Source organism: Stegastes partitus, unplaced genomic scaffold, assembly GCF_000690725.1.
Source record: "Stegastes partitus isolate 25-593 unplaced genomic scaffold, Stegastes_partitus-1.0.2 Scaffold1637, whole genome shotgun sequence".
NCBI lineage: Eukaryota > Metazoa > Chordata > Actinopteri > Pomacentridae > Stegastes > Stegastes partitus.
Window position 1 is genome coordinate 122,941 of NW_007579368.1, and position 21,126 is coordinate 144,066.

A 21,126-nucleotide genomic window follows, 5' to 3' on the forward strand; every position below is an offset into this window, starting at 1 on the left:
ATTCAGATTTTGAATTTAACACAACATGCCACAAGACATGGCCTGCTGTCGGTATATTAGCAATAAATACTTGCAATGCTTTTATTGTGCAGATCAGCCACTGTCTGTTAAATTAGGCTCTCCACTATTGCATATGATTGATAAATCTGGCGGCGACCAATTGTGTTTTCACTAAATATTTATTTAAAATGGCAATAGGTCATGTATATTAAGACCTTGCAGACAGAAACGCTCACTGTTTATATGATTCACCTGAGGAAATCTTCATTATATTGATCAAAATACAATTAGCTACAGCATACTATACTACTATAGTGTTTATAACCCATTTTCTTCAAAATCCCCTGTGAAAAAAATTCAGTCGGAACAGAAAGTATGTATCAAATTTATTCTCAAATACACAAGCAAAGGTGGCAATATGAAATCAAACAAAGTGACAATGTCAATGTCATTCTTTTTGAAATGTTGACTCTTCATTTAGCACCTTAACAGTTGGGTTATACATGATTGATATAGTCACTCATACAAAATGAAATGGGTGAATAATGCGAGTCAGTAACATAAAAATAAGCATGGAGAGCTGGGGCATGTGGATCAGTTACTTAAGATATACACTGCATGTAATCAAAAAGTACCGCATTCAGCATCTTCTCGTTTCACCGACTAGTACCACAAGGACCATCAAGCCTCTACAGTCACATACCAAAAACCACGACACTCCTCAAATCAGGAGCGATTTCATGACTAGGCCTAGACAGTGATTACTAAACTCAAGTTCCCCTGACATTTTTGGACCTATTTTCTTTTCACATTAGAGCTTGCTGTTCTGTACTGTTTCATTTACATTGGAGTAGATATATACAAAGACGTTCATTGTCAAACAATGCTGGAATAAAGTGAATTATTTCATGTACCTGGAGTGTGAAAATGTCTCTAAAAATGGAAAAAGTAAGGCACTCGATATACACCTGCCAATACATTTGGCATGATAATCCTGACATATATGCAGGATTGTATCCTTTTCAAGTACACAGTGTACCTGGCACCCTCTAGTGTTAAACTGCGGTCTGTGTGTTTCCTGGATAGGCAGCTCTGAGACCAGTGACTAATTTGGGAATGTGGTTCCCCTGCCAATATTATATATCTGTTGTGACAATTGCAATAACCAGAGTGCTGAGCAGCTTTGACGGGCACTCAAAATATTGTAATGAGAGTTTGCTTTTTTAGGAAAACAAAGTTTACAACTGAGAGAAGGAAGTAGAACTAGTCATTCTGGGTTTACCACTAAGTAAACAGACTTATGTAGTCGATTTGTATAATAGAAACTAGACTTTGTAGACACATCTGGTCAGACTATATCTCACAACAATTATGTATTAATTTTGCCTTATCTCCTTTGTCATTTTAAAACCCTGTTTCACCAAATTTGTAACAAGTGCCTTCAATCCAATAGGCACTTGTGAGGTCAACAAGACACCACCAGATCCTCGTCAAAAGAAGTGGGAACCAGACACTAACTTCACATGAATGGTCACTCGACACCAAGACAGCAAGACTACATCACATCCACAAAGAACTCGCTGGGGTTGCCCATGGCAAGGTGGAACGACTGGCGCGATGCAGTCAGCTCTGGGGGCACAGAGCCCAGGTCACGAGTGGGCGGGGCACCAGGAGGTCCCCCCGGAGTGGAGGAGGGAGGTGGGGGTAATGCCGGGTGCATGGGAGCTGTCGATAGCTGTTGTGTGTGCGGAAGAGCGTGAGCGGTTGCCATGGCCGGGTGTGGGTGCTGGGGTACCATCATCACCATCATGGGGTTGTATGGCAGGATTCCTGGCGGGTAGGGAGACATGTGGGGCGGTTGGGGCAAGCGGTGGTGATGTGAGCGCTGGGAGGAGGCGTGGCTGTGCTCGCTGGGGGCAGCCGAACCATGGCCACGCCTCAGGCTGCTGCGGGTGGAGTATTCTGATTCACTGCCGCTACCAGAACGTGAGTCTGCCCCACCGCCTTCTCCACCTCCACCAGAGGGGGATTTCTCCCCTCCACCCACGGTGCTGCCAGGACCTTTACTGCTACGACGTCGCTCACCCTCACTTCTTGTCGATCCACTGCTTCTGCTCCCTGAGGAGAGAAGGAAAATGTTCTTCAGTAAAAAATACTGTACAGCATCCTCCTTATTGCAAGAAAGTAAACATGATCGCTAGTTATCCTTTCAACAGCATTTATGGTGGCTTAAAGTTAATCCAAATCCAAACAGCTTTTGACAGTTAATTCTAAAGACTCAGATTTCAAAGCTTCTCAAAACAATAGTCTTGCACTTTAATCTAGAGACAAACTAAAGCCAGAACTTTTGTTACAGAAAAATTAAAACCTCTTTCAAAATCCTAACAATGGTAACAACTGAAATTAAAGCTCTGACATGAAGCCTTTCTCAGCAGTATGTCAAGTGGCTGCCTTCACATCTTAATGAGGATGGTTACACGAAAAACAGTCTCTTTATGAATTTAATATTTCAATTCTAGTGGCCTTTAACTGACATTTCCCATCAGCTTGAGTTTGTCGGCTAAATGTCATAAAGGTCAGTGTATGAGCAAGAGGTGGGGTCGGAACATGTTCAGACTATAATGACAGCAGCTCAGAGAGGACAGAACGGTGGAGACGTGTTTCACCAGTAGAGTACATCATTAGAAAGTTTTATGTAACAGTTGGTGAGTTTTAGGATTATGTTTGTAAACCTCCAAAGAAGCTAGCTTCTCTTGCTTTTCAGTAAATTTAGAGGGCTTTTAATTGATCAAAACTGAAGGAACAAAAACCAAGTTATTCTGGGTTTTCTGATGTATGGTGATGAGTACGATTCCCATAATGCTTTTCTACAATGTCTGTTATTAATAGTCCTAATGCCAACAGCCACAGGATACATTAGAAAACCTTTAACAAGCACCCTATGCAGGACTAGAAAAACTTGCATCACCAGACTGCAAGCATACTCCTTTGACAAAAATACATTTGTAAAGACCAACAATATTCACAACTATCCCAAGCAAGCTTTGAACATTACTACATTACACCTGGATTAGTGACTAAATAAGAGTAAATTAACAAAATCCTAAAATGGTACTCTTTGAGAAACGGTTTTTAAATATATATGTTTTGCATTTAAAGGGCTGATTAGTGTAAAAAATCAGGATGACATTTTATCACTGTCCGTGCTCACCTTCACTGTGCTGGCTGCCGGTGCTGCCAGGCGCGTAGCTGTAGCTGGTGAGCTCGTGGTACGGAGGTGGCTGGCTAGAGTAGGGATGTGTCGGGTAGGGCTGATAGGGGAAGGTGTGCATCATGGGCCATGGCGAGGCCCCAGGGAGTGGCAGGGGAGCCAAGGTGTCCTGGTCTGACGCTCCGCTGGAGCCATCGTTGTCATTTAGAGACAGATTTGCCATGTCTGGGTGGAAGATAAAGGAGAGAAGATCAACAATGACGCAAAGCATACATTTAAAAAAAAAAACAACAACAACAATATAATTCTGCAGTTACAAAATGTTATTAACAAACCTACAACTAACACAAGATAATCTTTATAATTGCATTATGTCCATCTTCAAATGTCACCTTTGGATGTGACTAGACAGTCTTTTGCATGTATTAGGATTCAGTCAAGACTGCACCCATGAAAATAGCTACATTTAAAGCTGTAATAACAGCTGCAGCCTGTAGACTGTGTGTTGGTTCTCTCGGCTTGTTATTACATGCTTTCTGGACATTCTAAATTTAGGGATGGCAGGACATTAAAGAAATCCTTCCATAGCTGAAATGTCACATGTTTTATCCCTACAACCACCAGTTTGTCCACAAAAGGCCTGTGTGCAAAATGCGATTAAGCATCACATTTAGCAGACTGATATAAGTCATTCTTTGATGTCACTGTTTTTCAGTTACTCACAATTCTCACAGTCGCTTAAGTCTCCGAATACATAGTAGCACTGTTCAGAAAACGTGATCTTGTTGACAGTGTGTCGAATGAACCCGGCCTTCAGCAAGTTGCTGGCATACTTCCTGGCTTCACGGCGGTCCTGGAATCCTTCGATGTGGTGGAACAGCCACTCCACGACATCAGAGCCTGCCAATGGGTGCAGAGACAAAGAGGGTCAGATGAGACAGAATTTCATGCATCTCGAAGAAATGCTTTGTGCTGAAGACACCCAGGATGCTTTTATGATTCAAATGAAAGTATACTGTTTATATAGGGCACATATCGCATAATAGAATAAAACAGAAAAAATATACAAATGTGAGTTCAAGTACAGGGACGACCTTAAAAATTACTTTAAAAAAACATAAAACATCTTGCAATTGCTGCAAATTACAAGCCTTGAAGTATAGAGTAGCAGCAGATATGATATAAACTGTAGGAAACTGTAGGAAATTAAGTCTGAGGTACACAAAAAACGAATCCTTGTACTTTAAATGCAGCACAATTACAGCAGCTACAGCAACAAGTGTACCAAATACACCACACACAGCTAAACATGTTATGAAGGACTCAATCTAAAGTGTTTTCATCAGGAAGTAATAAAGCACAACAAAGGAATGCATAGAATCTAGGATCGGATCACCTAGAGCTGTGTTAAGTGAGTGGGAATGTCATTGTTTTTCTCAGGATGTCAAAGAGTCACAGCAAATCCAGTGTAGAAGATTTAAAAGAGCAATTTAGCAGCATCGTCATTTCGAAGCGACTAGAAAAGTACAGCCCCAAAACACTGGATTAACACCACTGACCAAAAACAAACAAACAAAGAAAAAGCCTGTTAGCCGTTACATCTCCAGTTGCGTTTAGTTGAGTCTGAAATCAAATAAAAACTGAATACAACCCCAAATTTTCATTCCAAAAGCACAAACGGACAAACATGTAGTTTACGTAATTATTCCTTGTGATTCAGTTGCAGGTGATTCCAATTTAACACATGTTTTCATTCAAAACAGGCATTCACGTCTGTACTTTGGTTTTTTTCCCCCCCTCGCTCGAGTCACACGGTTTTAATTCTGTGAACATAATGCCTGCCCTGTAAAGCCATGTGAGGCACACAAAGTTCATGAATCGAATGTAGTCTTTTTTGGCTTGTTTTCACTTTTTGTCTTACCGAGGAAAGCGTTGGGGATGGTGATTTTAAGCCACATGCGGTCCCTGACCTCGAGACCCGACTCTGGTGAGGCCATCGCCTTGGCAACGGATGCCATATCAGAATGCAGTGATAAATTAAAGTCATCAAAACCTGAAGAAAGAGAGAAGAACATTGTAGGAAAGCTCTGGTGGAAGAACCATAGGCATGGAGGAAAAATGTAAGAATGATCGATGAAATCAGGAAGAAGCGGAGCTTTGAAGGGATCAAAAGCAGGAAAGCCGCGTACATCATTTATCACATCACATAACAGCAGCGACAAAAGCACAAAGACAGATGTGAAAAATGATTCCTGTGCCAATGTTTTCTGGAGACAAAGATGGACAGAGACTGAAACAGGGAAAAGATACTTTACAATAATGAACATCTTGAATATCATCAGTCTGACAAAGAAACCAGGCAAGGTTTAACAGTAAAGAATACAGTTCTAGGAGAAGATTATCCAGATATGAAAAGGTCTGAGAATAAGGAGGACAGTTTTATTACAGCACAGAGGAAGCAATATGATAATGGAGACACTGAAAAAGCCTCTCACGTTCAGTCTCGGTGACGGAGGAAGAGGAGGTGATGGTACTGAGGGAGGAGCTTCCTGGGTAAGGAGGGTAAGCCCCGGTCATAGCCACAGAGTGGCTGACCCACGCTGCTGGGTCAATGGGTCGGATCGGTTCGTCTGCACATGTAAATTAAAGATTAGCAAACTGTTACTGACATCAACCACGGAAAAGCTGCTTTGTCATTCAGTGTGAGGTGGATACTTACTGCGAGGCAGAGTGAAGTAGCCCTGAGGAGATGGGTCCCAGCACTTGGCCACTGTGAGGATGATAGGCCTGGCGAACATCAACACAGTAAGAAATCATCATTATCACTGATTAATGCTTGTGTAGAGACAGAACTGACAAAATCAAACATGAGAAAATGACAACTCACCCTGGCTTGTGTACAATCTCTCTCAGCACCCGCACTGCATCGTCATTACTCATATTTTCAAAGTTTATGTCATTCACCTTGGAGAGGAATGAAACGTATAAAAAAGATTGTACCTCAGGACACCAAAAGGGATTAATTTCAACTAAACTGAACCACCACAGAGCTGGAAAAGACTCTGAAACAGGCCAAGAATATCTCAAAATAAAAAAAAAAAACTAGATTTTCAGTTAAAAAAACGAACAAACAAAAAACAGTAACTTCAATAAACAAAGACACTGCTTTTGTAATTAGGATCAATCCATCATTCCTTCTTACCTGCAATAGCATGTCACCAGGTTCAATGCGTCCATCTGCAGCCACAGCTCCTCCCTTCATGATGGACCCGATGTAGATGCCTCCATCTCCCCTCTCATTGCTCTGTCCCACAATGCTGATGCCCAGAAAGTTGTACTTCTCTGTGTTGTTAAAAAAAGCAATACATTTATTTGTTGTTCCCACATCACATACAGAGTGAGATCCAAAACTAAAAATGACAGTGTGTACAGACCCATGTTGAGAGTGACGGTGATGATGTTCAGGGACATTGTGGAATCAGTCACACTGCTGAAGGAGGAGGCCTGAAAACAAGAAAAATATAGAAAGAAAATCCATAACTAAAAAATCGGTGTACAAATACGAACCCAAGTACTTATGGAAGCACACAAAAAGCTAAGAAAAAATCAACCATAAGAGAACGTAAAGCAATAAAGTTTGCACAAAAAGTCGTCAGAGTGGTCTGTACATACCCTCTCCAGACGTGGGGGGCGCTGTTTCCTCCGTCGACGGTGCCGCTTAAGAAGCCTTGAGGCTGTGCTCTGTTCTGTTGCGCTGCTGAACCTGAAGTTTAAGGGTGCACAAAAAGTGAAGGTTCAGAAGAAAAAAACATGCTATCAGAAAACGCTCATGTCTGTCTCCCCATTTGTGCTGCTTTTTGTGTTTATAATCCATAAAGATAAAGGGGAAGTCAATAAGAGAATATCTAAACTCTCAAATCGTAATTGCTTTTAAAATCAAAAGCCTTTTTTTTTTTGTTTAGGCACTGACGCATGAAGAGCATACAAAATGTAATAAGTACAAATGAATGAAAAGCCAATAATAGAAATAATAATTAAACTGCTCTTCAGTTAAGTGAAGAAGCGACCACAAACTTTAGCAATGGCTTGTAGCTACTGTTGCCATTGTTTTCTTTTTTTTTTTTTTTTAATCAGACAGGTATACTACAAAGCAAGTTTCGTAGTTTCGTACTTTCTTTGTGTAAGCCGGCTCAACAAACACGAAAGCCCCAGCCAGAAATCACAGGTATCACGAAGGTGGTTTCCAACTTTCTTTGTCAATTCAGACTTTCTGCTTCAAACTAAGTCAGCTGGGATAGGCTCCAGCTCCCCACGACCCTAGTGAGGAGTTAGCAGTGTATAGATAACGGATGGATGCTGTAACTACACGGCTTCATTCAGTGATATTTGTAAAAAATACAACTCAGCATGTTTGCAGATACAACACATTCCCTCAGGTGAGACTCCGTATCGCTCATAAATAATAGTCAGTAAACAATTTGGTTAAAGGGAGACGCTCTTTCCAGCTGATTTAAATCCAAAACTCTGAACATCACCTGCTCCCGACCAGGTTAGCTCCACAGCATGAGTTACCACGGAGATCTAGTCAGGTAAAAAGAGAGCCACCTTCGTCACACTGAAAGCTCTGACTTTAAGCTCAACATACCTCGCTAACCCACTAATCTCACTTCATAGTAAAGCCCTCTGATGTTTTGAAACACAAACATATATCCCTATGAAGTTTCAGGAACCCTTCTCTCTTTTATCAGCATCTCACCTGCTCATGGTGTCATCGTCCTCAGAATCACAGAAGCTGGTGGTTTCCAACTCGCTGCTCATCACCGTACTGGAGCTCTCATATCCTGCCAGGTGACGTTCCAGACGACTCTGCCCGTTCATACGAGGCCCTGGCACCGCAGACGAAGCCCCAGATGCGAGAGAAAATATTCAACATGACTTTTCATGTTTGCTCAAGTCAGCGTTTACCTATAGATTACAAACATTCCTCGCTTCTCGGCATTCCTTGATTATATCATCTTGTATTAAGAGTTTGGAGGATGGAAGCGTGCCAAATCTTGATATAACACCATAATAAAGAGGACTGTGATCTGTTGTTTCTCACCGTGCTGTTCCATGCTCTCTCTGTGCCGAGGTCTCTCTCTCCTGAAAGAAACTACAGACTCCGTTTCAGTCTGGTCGTCCAAAGTCTCTACGCTGCCAGTGGCATTGGGACTGTAAAGAAAGCACAATTATACATGGAATTAGAGCATGACGGAATTTTAATATTCAATTTAACTGTGGTGTTCTGCAATGATTTAGAAGAAATGCACGGCTTATGACTAACTACAGTACGACTCCCGGTAGGCTGGAACAGTCATGCACTTAGAATTATTGTGCGCTTTGATGTCGTCTTGTCTGCTCTTGTATGACAATTTTAACCTGATCCGTGACTGCAGATGAAAATGACATAATTTGGCACATTTACATCATTTTGATTTATGTGACCCTGAATAAATAAATTACTTAAATAAGCCAGTGCTGCCAGTTACCAAATCAAATTTCATGACTGATGAGACTAGGAATTAGAGTTTTCCAATAAAGCTCACCTAATCAATTTTCTAAAGAACTTTGATACGATCATTTGTTGAGTTGGACAAACAGATGAAAAGAAAACTTGTTAGTGTTCTCTGGCAGACAAACTATGGAATGGACACACCATTTCCAAATGATCTCCAATATATCTAATTGTAATTTTTGCACAGACATTTGAGGTAGCTGCCAAGAAAGCTAGAAACAGCCTATATCGGTCCATCCAAGTTTTTCAAGCTCTAGACTAAGTGTTATTTTTTCCTTTTTTGCCAGTTACATTTTCAGGTTAAGTACCAAATAAATACTTTAGCCCAGCTGTGAAGTGGTCTTTGCACAAAATGAACCATCTTTGAACAACGTTAACTCCAGAAACTAAGACTTTCATCTACTATGTTTTTATCAAAATCTTTTCTGAGTGGATTCAATAACAAAAGACCTTTTTGCAGCTCAAGTAGAAGTAGTTTTACATGATGATTGGGAAGTTACTTGCTACATATATAATTCAACATAAAAAATACAATCAGATAAACCAATAAAACTCAAATCAAAAATATCTTGTACAAAGTCATCTCTCAGCCAGGACTGGATGCCATGAGGACTGCTGGCTGTAGCTACCTCTCAGCAGCATACTTAGATGTCACCATGAATGATAATGCATTTAACTTCAAAATTTGTTCTGGGTACAAAAAAAACAAACAAGCCACTTTGTACAATCTGTTCTTGTGCAGAAATACACTGTCAATCAATAAATCATTACAACAAACAAGTATTATTACAATTATTACATACTAAGAATAACGTTTTACAGTTTGAAAAAAATCAATTTTCCTATGAACACTGGTGAATAAACTATTGGGACACTGTTTTGTAGAATACCTCAGACCTAGCCCACCCAGCAAAAAAAAAAGGTTGAAAAGACGTCTTTGCCATACGCCTAAACTACGTCAAAATTTGGTTGAAAAGTGAAAGGTGAAAAGCCGCTTTTTCAGGTTGTTGAAAAGACGTCTCTATTAAGACGTCTCTTTATCGCTTTGCGTTGCACTATGGGTACTGTAGTCCCTCAGTGTTCATTACGAGTGTGGCAAGTTGTCGTGGTCTACTACACAATGAACGGAAAACTTTCACTTAATATTTCTGTTATCTGACTTGCCTAGATAGAGATAGATAGATAGCAAGCTATGGGACCAAACTGGACGGTCCAAAAACAACCCAGTTTCAACGACTACATTTGGGCTAGTCTGGACAGTGCATACACCAATCTAAAATAACAGAATATTGGCTGATTAGAAACTTTAAAAAAAACTCAGGGACCATTACACCCACAGCTTGTAACAAACCAAGACCTTTCTATATTTAATAGAGACCCTACAATGTGAACATTTTGTTTTCCAGTATGAGCAATGCTTTTGATCCAGCTCCAAAGGCAGTATGGAATAAAAGTAATGTGGTTAATTCTCTACTCACTTTAAGTTAAGTTAAACAAAAAATGTTAAATTTAAGCTGGATTCTAAAAATCACCAGGCCATGCTCGTGAAGTAAACAAAGATGTCAAACCCGAAGAAGGGAATGACTTCACTGCAGCAGTAATGGGAGGTTGCACTGATGTGTGTGAACTCTGTATGACCCCCATCAAACCTAAACAGTTCCCAGCAACAAACTAAGACAAATGGTTGAAGAAACTACACTACAGACAGCAGTAAACGATGAACAAAAGCTGCATTATGATATATTATCATTAGTTACTTCATTCTGAAATTGAAAGTGTTTCATAACCCACTCATTCTTAACCCCTATTGTTGGATCACATGACCAAATGTGTAATGTGAGAGACTTTGCTCTTAATGACAAACCCAGAGACTCATCAAATTATTCAGTTACCCTTAGCTAAAGAATTTGTAGGCCTCTTTCATGCCTCTCATCGTTTTGGTTTTTCAGCCAAAAACTTACTCTTTCAGTTCAGTTCAAAAGCAGGTATTAGATTGCCATTTTTGCTGCACATTTCACATCGCAACATCTGCTTCTGCTGTCTGAATGCATCCTCAAAATCCTCTTTACGACAAGAAACCACAACAACAACATTCAAGCAGCAACCTACAGGCTGAAAACGGTAAGTTTTGACCATGAGAAAGGCAAATATTCCACCAAAACAATTCCTCCGTAAACATTTTTGCAAGGACATCGGTGCTGCATCCTGGGCGCAAAGACTGCATAAACAAGCACAAACAAGCCAGAGCGTTTATTTAGCCTATGGTTACGGGTGCATCCACCCTGTTCTCTAGAGCTGAGTAGATAGGACTGGCTATTTTAGACCATGAAAGCTCAGATAAACCCACTGAACAATCCCTGCCCAGCACCTAACACCAAAACAATATTGGGGGAAAGCTCATACAGAGCATTCAGCAGTTAAAGACACAGATATTTCCATTAAGGCTGGTGAAGACCTAGACAGAGCTAAACAACGAGTGTCTACTAGATGTCTAAATAAGGGGACGCGTTAGCTATATGAATTTGAATGGTGATAACAAATAGCCGATGTTGTGGTACAGCTTGTTGCACATCCCTCACATTTTAAAATCTGATCGGTGCAACTTTCCAGAACTGATAATAACAAGGGCGGCCCCAGCTAAGATCAGTTTCAGATCAGCTGTAGTATTCTTGCTATTGGTATTCTTGCAGGAACTTGACACTGGGATTGGAGATATTCAGAAAAAGATGCCGTTTTTACACTCAAACTTTGAGGGACGGCGTGTTCACTTTTAAGGTATGACATGCAGGTTGGAGAAGGTTTTAATGTTGTCCCTTTTCAGGTACAGTTCAGTAAATGTTTTAATGAGTGTGTGTGCGCTTTACTTACTGGAAGGAGGGAGGTCTGGAGTCCCCGATGCCCCCGGTCCTCTCTGCAGGCGGGGGTGGTAGAGGCGGTGGAGGGGGTGACGGCTGGGTGGTCGCTTCCACAGGGGGCACCACCGCCACTGGAGGCTCTGCTGCTGGAGTGTCTGAAGATACCAACTAATAAAAGGAAGAAAAAAAAAAGAGAGTGATTTAGAGACAAAAAAAAAAAGTATATAGGGTGACGGTTAAATCAGGATGTAAAAAAGTGAAATAAGTGAAGGAAAACTTCCACCAAACAAGTGAGAAAGGGCAGAGAGAGGGTGAGAAATGAAAGGAATGAAAGGAGGAGTAGAGAGGACGTAGAAGGTAGAGGGAGGAAAAAAAACGGGTAAGATGTCAATTACTTTGACACACAAAACACTGTAGTCTTTTCAGATGGACGTCTCAAGGGCAAACTGAAACGCTATCCTACACTTAACCTGTCTCTCTTCATTATACAACAAAAGTGCCCACACACACACACACATACACACAGACAGAGAAAGGTAACACACATCAACAATTAGGATGAATGCCATACAGCATCCAATTACAAGAAGCATAAAAACACAGACAGGAAGGGAGTGAGACAGAAAAGTATGAGTGCAAAATGTGTTCTTAAAGAGAGAAAGAGTCAAATCCGGGCATTCAAATATCAAACTTGGAAATCCCCACACATACACAGTCTCATATCTGTGTAACAGTTCGGTGGTTTTTGGGGCGTTTGGTGAGTTCAGATAGTCAAGTTTTGCATTCACCGTCAAAATAATTCAACAAATGGAGTCCATCAGCCAGAGCAGACATTCACCCTCTTTCTCGAGTCACTCCCTACTCTTCCCTCCCCGCTAATGGCTATGTGACTATGAAACGCTCGTCTTCTGGGATCCATCCATTGGTCTTGGCGTGCAGATCACATATCAGTCCCTCTGGTCTCTAAGCTTTGTTCCCCCTGTCTTTAATGCCTCTTTCGTTCTTATGCACTTAACAGATGCTTCAGCCTCAAACCTGCTTATCTGGGCCAAGTCCTGATGTTTTGTCTTTATTGTAATGTAAACTGCAGGGTGGGGTAAAACAACTGGGCTTTCTTCTGGAGAAATGGAAAGTATGAAAACTGTACCTGGCAACTCACTGAACTGTAACTGCTAACAAGTTGTGCAGCGCGTAGCCCAGCTTGAGTATTGGTTACCACAATGAGAGAAACATTTGCCTTCTGTGTGATTTGTTCAGCAAACCGAAAGCCCTTTTTTAGCTTAACATGTTTGACCACAAAATAAGCATTGTAATATGTGGGTTTGATTATGTCATGTATCTTCAGATTTTTAACTTAATGATTTTTCGATTACTTGCACAGCAACGTTTTCACTTTCTTAAATAATTGATGGAAAATATTAAACTTTCTAATGATGCTCTAGTATTTTGAGATGCGCTACAAGTAGCATAGAAATATTTTAAGCCTTTCTTTTGTTTCAGTGTCGATGACTGTGGCTTAAAGAAATCCAGGGTCTCAAATTATTAGAATATTTTCTAGGATAAATTAAAAATACAGAAATGTCCGACTTTTGAAGAGCATGTTCATTTACACACGTTATACTTAGTTGGGGCTCCTTTCCAAATTTTTTTTTAAATGCATTTTTTATTAATTACGAATTAATGCATCACTGCAGCATGGCATGAAGGCGATCAACCTGTGGCACTGCTGAGGTGTTATTGAAACACAAGTTGCTTTGATCACAGTCTTCAGCTCATCTGTATTTCTGGGTCAGGTGTTCCTCATCTTGACAATACTCCATATGGGGTTTAGGTCAGGTGACTTGGTTGGCCAATCAATCACAGTAAAATCATGGTCAGCAAACCATATGGTAATAGTTTTGGCACTGTGGGCAGCTGCTAAGTCCCGCAGGAAAACAAAATCAGCATCTCCATGAAGCTCGTCAGCAGTTGAAAGCATGAAATGGTCTAAAATCTCGTACAGATTTGTTAAAACACAGCTGACCAATGCCAGTGGATGACATGGCACCCCAAATCATCACAGACTCTGGACTTCAAACACCTTGGTTTTTGTGTCTATCCTTCCTTCTTTTCCAATGCAAAATTTTTTGCTTTCATCTAAAAAAGTGGCCTTTGGACCACTGATTAACAGTCCAGCTCTTTTCCTCCTTAGAACAGGTTTGACAGTTCTGATGTCATCTCTGATTCAGGAGTGACTTGATATAAGGAATGCAACATTTGAAGCCCCTTTCCTGAAAATATCAGTGCTTGGTGACTCTTGATGCACTGACACCAGCCTCAGTCCACGCTTTGTGAAGCTCTCCAAAGTTCTTGGTCATCCCTGCTGCTTGTGCATCTTCTTCTACCACACTTTTCCCTTCCACTCAACTTTCCATTAATATGCTTTGATACAGCACTTTGTCAACACTCCAATGACTTCCTGTGGTCTACCCTGCTTGTGGAGGTGGTCGATGATCTTCTTCTGGACAACGTTTAAGTCAACGGTTTTCCCTGTGATTGTGGTTGCTTGTACTAAACTAGACACAGAGATATACTGTATTTATGCTGTTTGAATAATAATTTACTTTAAAACTGGAAGTGAAATAAGCCTTTTTTGTTGTTGTATTAAACATTCATTTCATTACCCTTTTTACGTCTGTCCAATCCGGTTCCGATCTTTTCCACCTTTTCTGCATCTACTTTCTAGATGTTCTAAATGCTAGTGTGAACTTCAAGCGTTCCAGGAGTAAACTGTATCATTTCTATTTTTGTCCAGAGCAAGAAAACTGAACCACAATTGTGGACACACCTGAAGATTGCATTAGTTCTAGCTGTGATGTACCTAATAAATTGGCAACTGAGTGTAAATTGAGAGGTGTTTGAAGTGTTTTGGCTTTTCCAGTAACACACATGGAGGCAGAATTTTAGAAAAACCTTAACCCTAGTCCTAAAAACCAGAAAGCAGTTCAGTATATTATTGCCAATAACCATAACTGCCAAGTTAAAACACTGAATTTACAACCAGACCAGTTGTGATGGACTGCATTAGACCTTAAAGGTGTGCTTGATAAACTGGAGTGCATTTTGTCCTTTCAGTTACTTTATTTGAGAATTTTAATTTAATAATACCAGTATTTTTGAGCACTGCGTGATGGGTTGCCTACAAAAATGTAATAACTAAAAATAGATGCAAAACTGGGATCTCAACAAATATTTTAAATCTGATTATACAATCAAATTATCAAAAAGAAAAAAAGAAGAAGACAGACTCAATTGTGAAAATTTATATTTGATTGTGGTGAAAAAAATGCAGCACTAACATGGCTGCTTGCCTCATAAGTTCTAATATAGGAAGAGGCCTCAGTACGCCATTTTAATTGATTATGATGAGAGAGCGTTCACAACCCAATTCTGCTACAGAGTGAGTGATTTGTACTTGGAGCGACCTAAAAAGCCCCACTCAAAATGTGACTGATTTTGATCTGTAGATGGCAGAGTTGTGGAAAGTCATAAAATTGTACGTGAGCTAGTTAATCTACAGTTAGCCACCCATTTCAGAACAACTGAGAGAACATCTCACAAATACAGACCTAAAATGAATATTAGATTTTTAAATGGCACAAACGCATGATATTTTTAAAGGAAATAATCGAACATAATTTTTGACCAACTTTGATATGGCTTGTGTAAAAACGATCAGGCTGGAGGGATGGGCACTGTATGAAAAACACTTTTAAAGGTCCCTGTTTTAGAAGCACTAAGAAATGTATCAGCTTCACTGCAACAAACAAGGATGTTATATCTGTGTGTGGGTAAATTTGAGATAAAACAACATAAATATTTAGACTTTTAAGTTAGAAATGTGTAACCTACTGAGCTCTGATGCCTTAATGATGCTTGTTTTTTCAGTTAGTTTTGCAAAACATCATTTAAATGTTAGAATAAAAAGCAAAAATGTAACAAAACAAAGATACAAGAGATTTAATGAAGGCTGAGATGAACATTTTATTGTCCAGCGCATGTTGCTGGCTTCAGCACAAAACAGTATTTTTCTGATACATCCGCTGAGTCTGTATCCTCCTGTTCAACCTGACCGGACTGTTAGTCTGGTTCTGCTTTCCCACTAGTTTCCAAATTACCTTTTAACCAAACAATAACCAAGGAACAAGCCTCAACAAGATATGCAAAGTCTGTGATGTTGCAATGTGACACACAATTATTCAAATTTAATTGCTTCATATTTATGACTGCTCGTTAGACGAGCTCAATAATCTGATGAAGGTCTGGAGGAATGCACAGGAAAAGGAAAAGAGGTTTCTGAAAACACCCTCCGGCTGATAGTGTTGGCTGACTATTAAGATAAAAGCCAAATCTTGACATTTTCAGACAAACCTCAGGAGGAAGCTGCTGAAATTAAGTCATTTATGGATTTGGAATAATAACCACCAGATAAATGTGGGGAGCTACCACTACTGCTTTTGTTACAAATGTGCAACAGCTTTTTTATTTCTTACCCATGACACCACTCTGCCGTTGAAACAGGGCAACTTGGCGCTATCGTCGGAAATTTCTTCCTTTACCACCCTGAAAAACAGAGACAGAGTACAGTTATAAATTGTCCTGCTTTCATAACATTATGGCATAATATGTGGTATATGTTTCGCATAGGCAGTGGAGGAATGAGGGCTGAAAACTATAACAAGGCCATAAAGAAACAAGTGAAAATGTTGGAGGATTAAATAGTTTACATTAGTGGACACATTGCACACAATATATGTGGCGAAGACAACAACATAGCTGAAGTAAATCCTGGCTTAAATCTAAAATATATTACCAAGCTGTCGTGTTCACTTGCCATATTCCTGTTTTTAGGTGTGTTACCAGGTAGATGGGTGTGTAGCAGAACTGACTTCAGCAGCTCCAGTTGAGCAATACTCCAGCAGCTTATATAACATCAAAACAGCTGCAAAAAAGTTACCTCAAATATAAAATTGATTTCACCAGGAAGAAATGTTAAATTGATGGTTGTCAAGTCATATGTAGAAGACAGCATGTAAGTGAATCAGAAGTAAATATTCTAACGACTCAATCAAGAGAGTGGTCAAAGATGAATCAAAGAAATTCATCACAATGGAAGCAAAACTTCACCAAACATTCCTGCTCATTGATTTGCATCTTTGTCCTCAATGGCCTAATATAATCAGAATGTTACAGTAATAGCTATCATGGTAAACACAGTATTTACATGAATTTACATTGCCTTATGATACACCATGATTTCACCAACTATTAGCGCTGCAGTTTATAGCACTCAAACATTCACACACATCTTTTTTTTTGCATTAAGTTGAGCAAATTGTGCTTTCTAACACCTGTAAGGTAAAAGTTTATTCAGCCTCCCTGCATGGGAATCGCATTGCTCTATGTTGTAAGTAGTTTAACTGACAACTAAAAGCAACCATTCTTTCATTCTGCTTCAGTTTTCCCTCATCAGAAGTTATCTACTCATGACAACACAGCTGCATCTCTACTCTCTTCTGACTTCTAATCTTATTACCAAAATACCCCCAAAGACACGAAGCCTGGAATCTGCACAACAGCAACAAGCAAGACCAATTTGCTTCCCCTACCAAGTGCGAGACACTATGGAATTTGTGTCTGTCACAACAATGAGCTAAACCACACATACGCTTTCTGCTTTTGTGCCTCTGTGCAAATTACACAACCTGGTCAATTTAATATGCATGCAAATCCAATATACACAACAACAGCTAATTCACATCCGCAGCCACAGGCCCGAAGCTCTTTAAAGACAACACAGCCGTGCATTTCTTCCCCTCCTCTATACTCATCTTCCATGTTTGTCAGAAAGGTAAACAGTTGGCTTCAGCTATATATCCCCCCCACCCCCCAGCAGAGGGCTGCTACATTCATAAAGCAGTTTTACAAGATGGGCCTGGGCACAAGTGCTACATAGAGGACACTTGACTACTCCAACTCCTTCAAAAGTTTCTTTTTCCAGTTTCATTTGCCAGTGTGAGACTTCTTATGTGTGTTAGATTTGGTCAGGCTCCACTGGGCTTTTGTAAGCAGCTGCTGAGAGCTGGTTTTGTGGGTGAGTGTTAGCAGACAGCCAGATTGTTGTGGGCACTGGTGAAGATCTGTAGTGGGAAGTCTTAGCTTTTGAGAGCTGTGTGTAAAGGGCCGCTGACTGCTAGTTAGCAAACAAACTTCCTCCATCCGATTTATTTGACCTTTTCCCTCCTCACACGCTGCGAGAAACTGCATCTAGACAGCAGATGAACAGATGCAACAACCCCGTCCTTAGACTATAATTGCCTCCATTCCTCTGCCCTCTAAACAAACAAGTGACCACACTCCTTTCACATACACTCTAAAATGCTGGGAATAATGCACAAACAACCCAGAAATATGTCGAGTCCTGTTGTATTTACTAAAACCTTAAATCTCCCCCCTCCCACTTCCTTTCGTCAAGTCCCTTGCTACCATTAAATTCCTCACACTCGGCACAGCATCACTTTTCTAACAATTAATCTTACTGAAACAGCTCCCTGATCCCCTCTAAGCACACATGTACACAGCAGAATATCCAGTAACTCTATGAGAACACCACACTATTCTTTCTTCTCTTTCTTCTCCCCGTAGATACCCTACACACCCAGCAAATGGCCTCTGTCCAGCCCCAGGTTCCCAGCACCAGCCCTGGCCTGCTCTGCTGCGTGGATCTCCCCCTCCGCCACACACACAGCTCTGGTCGACAGCTGGCCTCGTACCAGGGCAAATGAAAACACACACTATTACACACTCCTCTCCTGGGTCGGAGAGGGGGGAAAACGTCCCTGCTTTGATTGGACAGCTGACTCAGAGCTATGTTTGAAATTTTTCATCTGAACTCAGTTGGAGATATTCAGATGAGAGAGTGTGATCCTAGGGAGTGTAATTTAACTTAAGGACAGGGTTTTTCCTGACCATGCAGTCTTTAAAAGACTCTCTATGCTCTGCTGAGAGAGTTCGGTGCGAGCGGCTTGTCTGAGATGAGGACTCTTTGGAAAAAGACGAACATTGTGGGCTCACATGCTAACAGGCATGCTAAATGTAACCATCTTGTGTTTGCTTACAAGCTCTTAATTTGACAGCTAACTTGAAAATGACACCACGATAAAGCGAAGTCTAGGAAGCTGAAATAATTGATGGAGACCGCTATGCTGTAAAAAGGCCCTAATGATCTAACTGTGGGCACGGCAAATGCACGATAATAGCTTTTCCCAGTTATAAGGTGTACACACTCAGCAGTTTATTAGGTACATAAATAATACAGTCTAACACAGCAGCTTTGTAGTAAAGCCTAGTGTGTAAAGTTGATCATTTGTAGCTTTTGTTAAATCAGTTTCACCTTTATGGTCATTTTAGGGGCTGTAGTTTGTCCTGGTTTTAAATTGTATTATATACCGAGACCATCCATTGAAATAACATCAGGTCTTAAGTTCGGTTTTGCATGATTGTAAAGTTCATATCTGGATTGTTGGTTGAACAAAACAAGATATCTGAAAACATCACTTTAGGCTCTGTGAACTTCAAATAGAAATTTTCCACAGTTGACGTTATACAGATCAGTGTTCCGAAAACATGGGCCAGACACAGCCATTAAACAGGCTGAGGGGTTTGGCCTCTTGCAGTTCCAAGAGAACCAGAATCATTCACAGCGACATAAACTGATAAAATGCAGGCAGTTCAACTAATCTGGTAAATTGCATTTTTTTCTTCATAAATACTTACACCAATCAAACTGACAGTGGAATACTTTTTCTGTCAATGTTTACTCAACTAATCACTTCCCAACACCCTAAGTTTAAAAAGTCCCTTCCACAGATTTTTCTCAAAGAAATATCTCCACAAACCCGCTATTGACATTGATGCTATTAATATTCAAATTATCTGCATCTGAAGAGTTCTAGCCCACCAGCTCTGTCAAAAACCAATGAAAAGCCATCTCATCCATGTCATGTGTCTGAGTTGATATTGTGGCTCCTTTGGCACAGACTGTAGTGGTGCCATCCAACAAGGAAAAGAGGCAAATAGCCCAGTCTTAATACTCATCCAAGACTACAATGCATTTAACAGAAGCCCTAAGGGTCTCACTGAGTGAATAAACCACAAACATGCATTCCTCTGCAGGAAAATGCACAGCAGCCACACAGAAAAAAAAAAAAAAGATTAATTGATAGAGGAGGAGAGGAGACAGCTCTTTCTGGAGGAGAGGGGTTGGAAGAAAGGGGAGAGGAAGGGAGGAAGCCAGGGAATGAAAGGATGGCTGGCAGGCCAAAGTGTTAAAGAGGGGAGACAAAACCCTGGCTTCAGTCCCGAAAGAAAGAAAAGGCGAGGATTTCACCAGATGATGGACTGAAGGAGGGAGGGAGGCATGAGGATTAGGGCAAAGAAAAGCAGCAGGGACAGGGAATGCCTCCCATTGTAATGATGATGTTTTCTAAGAAATGTCCCAGCCTACCTACCCTTAGTATTTCTACAACCACTTGGATATTCATCACCAGTCATTATAACGCTGCAGTTTCTGATTAGGGATGTGCTGTCTGAATGGCGACCTGACTGCTTGGCTTCATTCATGTTTATTCGCCCTCCACCACAAGTTATTCCCTGTGACAAATATACCGCAAATCAGGTCACAAGACAGGATTGTAGGAGTTTTTGACACGCAAACAGTCAGGCGTTTGAGTAAAGAAGTTGTTTTTGTTGTTGTTGCAGCAAATCATTTTTAATGTTAAGCTAAGGTACCGCTCCTCCACTCAGAAAATATGGATAAAAGATTGCCTTTCATCTTTTGCCACAACGTTTATATCACATTAAATAATTTCACTTTTACTGTTTTAGCTTTTTCTTATTTTGCATGCAAACCACACAGTTCTTTTTCTGCTAAAGGGGAAGAAAAAAAAATCTCTGCAGCTCACCCGAAGTCTTGGTCCATAGACTTGAAGAAGAATTTGTAGTTTGGTTTGTTCAAGACCTGTTTAAAATCCAACAAAGTTATATTTTCGGCAGCAATGGGTATCTTCACCAAATACGGCGTCTCCTCTTCGTCTATGTGATAAATTATTTTGGTTTCCGCCATTTCTGCGTTTGCTTTTACCCAACCTGAAAAGAAACACACTATGAGGCGAGGTAGCGTTAACTTTGTTGGGTAGTTAGCTAGCGGAGCTAGGAGGCTAACGAGACGGCAGAGGTGAAACGATGATGGCCACTGAGATTTTCAGCCCGAGCCAGAGGACGTAAAGCGTTAAAACCCTGCTCGATAGTTCGTTCTCCGACTTCACGACGGTTAAAAAAAAAAACTCGCATTCCCCCTGTTACCGAGGGGTGAAAAAACGACGGACACGCTACATTCACACGACCTAACTACCAACAACTTTTCCCCCAACAAAAACATTCAGGGGAGGGGGTCTGAAACTTTTCAC

General features: G+C 40.6%; 1 protein-coding gene across 1 annotated transcript; it reads right to left on the reverse strand.

Annotated features, from left to right (window-relative positions):
• Positions 1 to 369: 369 nt before the first annotated feature.
• Positions 370 to 21,126, reverse strand: dvl2 (dishevelled segment polarity protein 2). The gene is made up of 15 exons (XM_008301163.1): positions 20,623 to 21,126; positions 16,153 to 16,222; positions 11,634 to 11,788; positions 8,313 to 8,422; positions 7,968 to 8,097; positions 6,884 to 6,974; positions 6,646 to 6,715; positions 6,414 to 6,553; positions 6,099 to 6,175; positions 5,931 to 5,998; positions 5,707 to 5,841; positions 5,133 to 5,264; positions 3,935 to 4,111; positions 3,212 to 3,436; positions 370 to 2,118 (listed from the first exon to the last, which is right to left on the reverse strand). Exons 1-15 carry the CDS (start codon positions 20,781 to 20,783, stop codon positions 1,556 to 1,558), a joined length of 2,304 nt encoding a protein of 767 aa, XP_008299385.1. The 5' UTR covers positions 20,784 to 21,126; the 3' UTR covers positions 370 to 1,555.

What these genes read in the sequence shown, in the direction of transcription:
- dvl2 (XM_008301163.1), bottom strand. Translation starts at nt 20,783, where the DNA reads ATGGCGGAAACCAAAATAATTTATCACATAGACGAAGAGGAGACGCCG. An exon ending in CACCGTCACTCTCAACATGG is followed by an intron (nt 6,554 to 6,645) that starts GTCTGTACACAC and finishes TTAACAACACAG; the next exon opens with AGAAGTACAACTTTCTGGGC. An exon ending in CTCCGTCACCGAGACTGAAC is followed by an intron (nt 5,265 to 5,706) that starts GTGAGAGGCTTT and finishes CTCTTTCTTCAG; the next exon opens with GTTTTGATGACTTTAATTTA.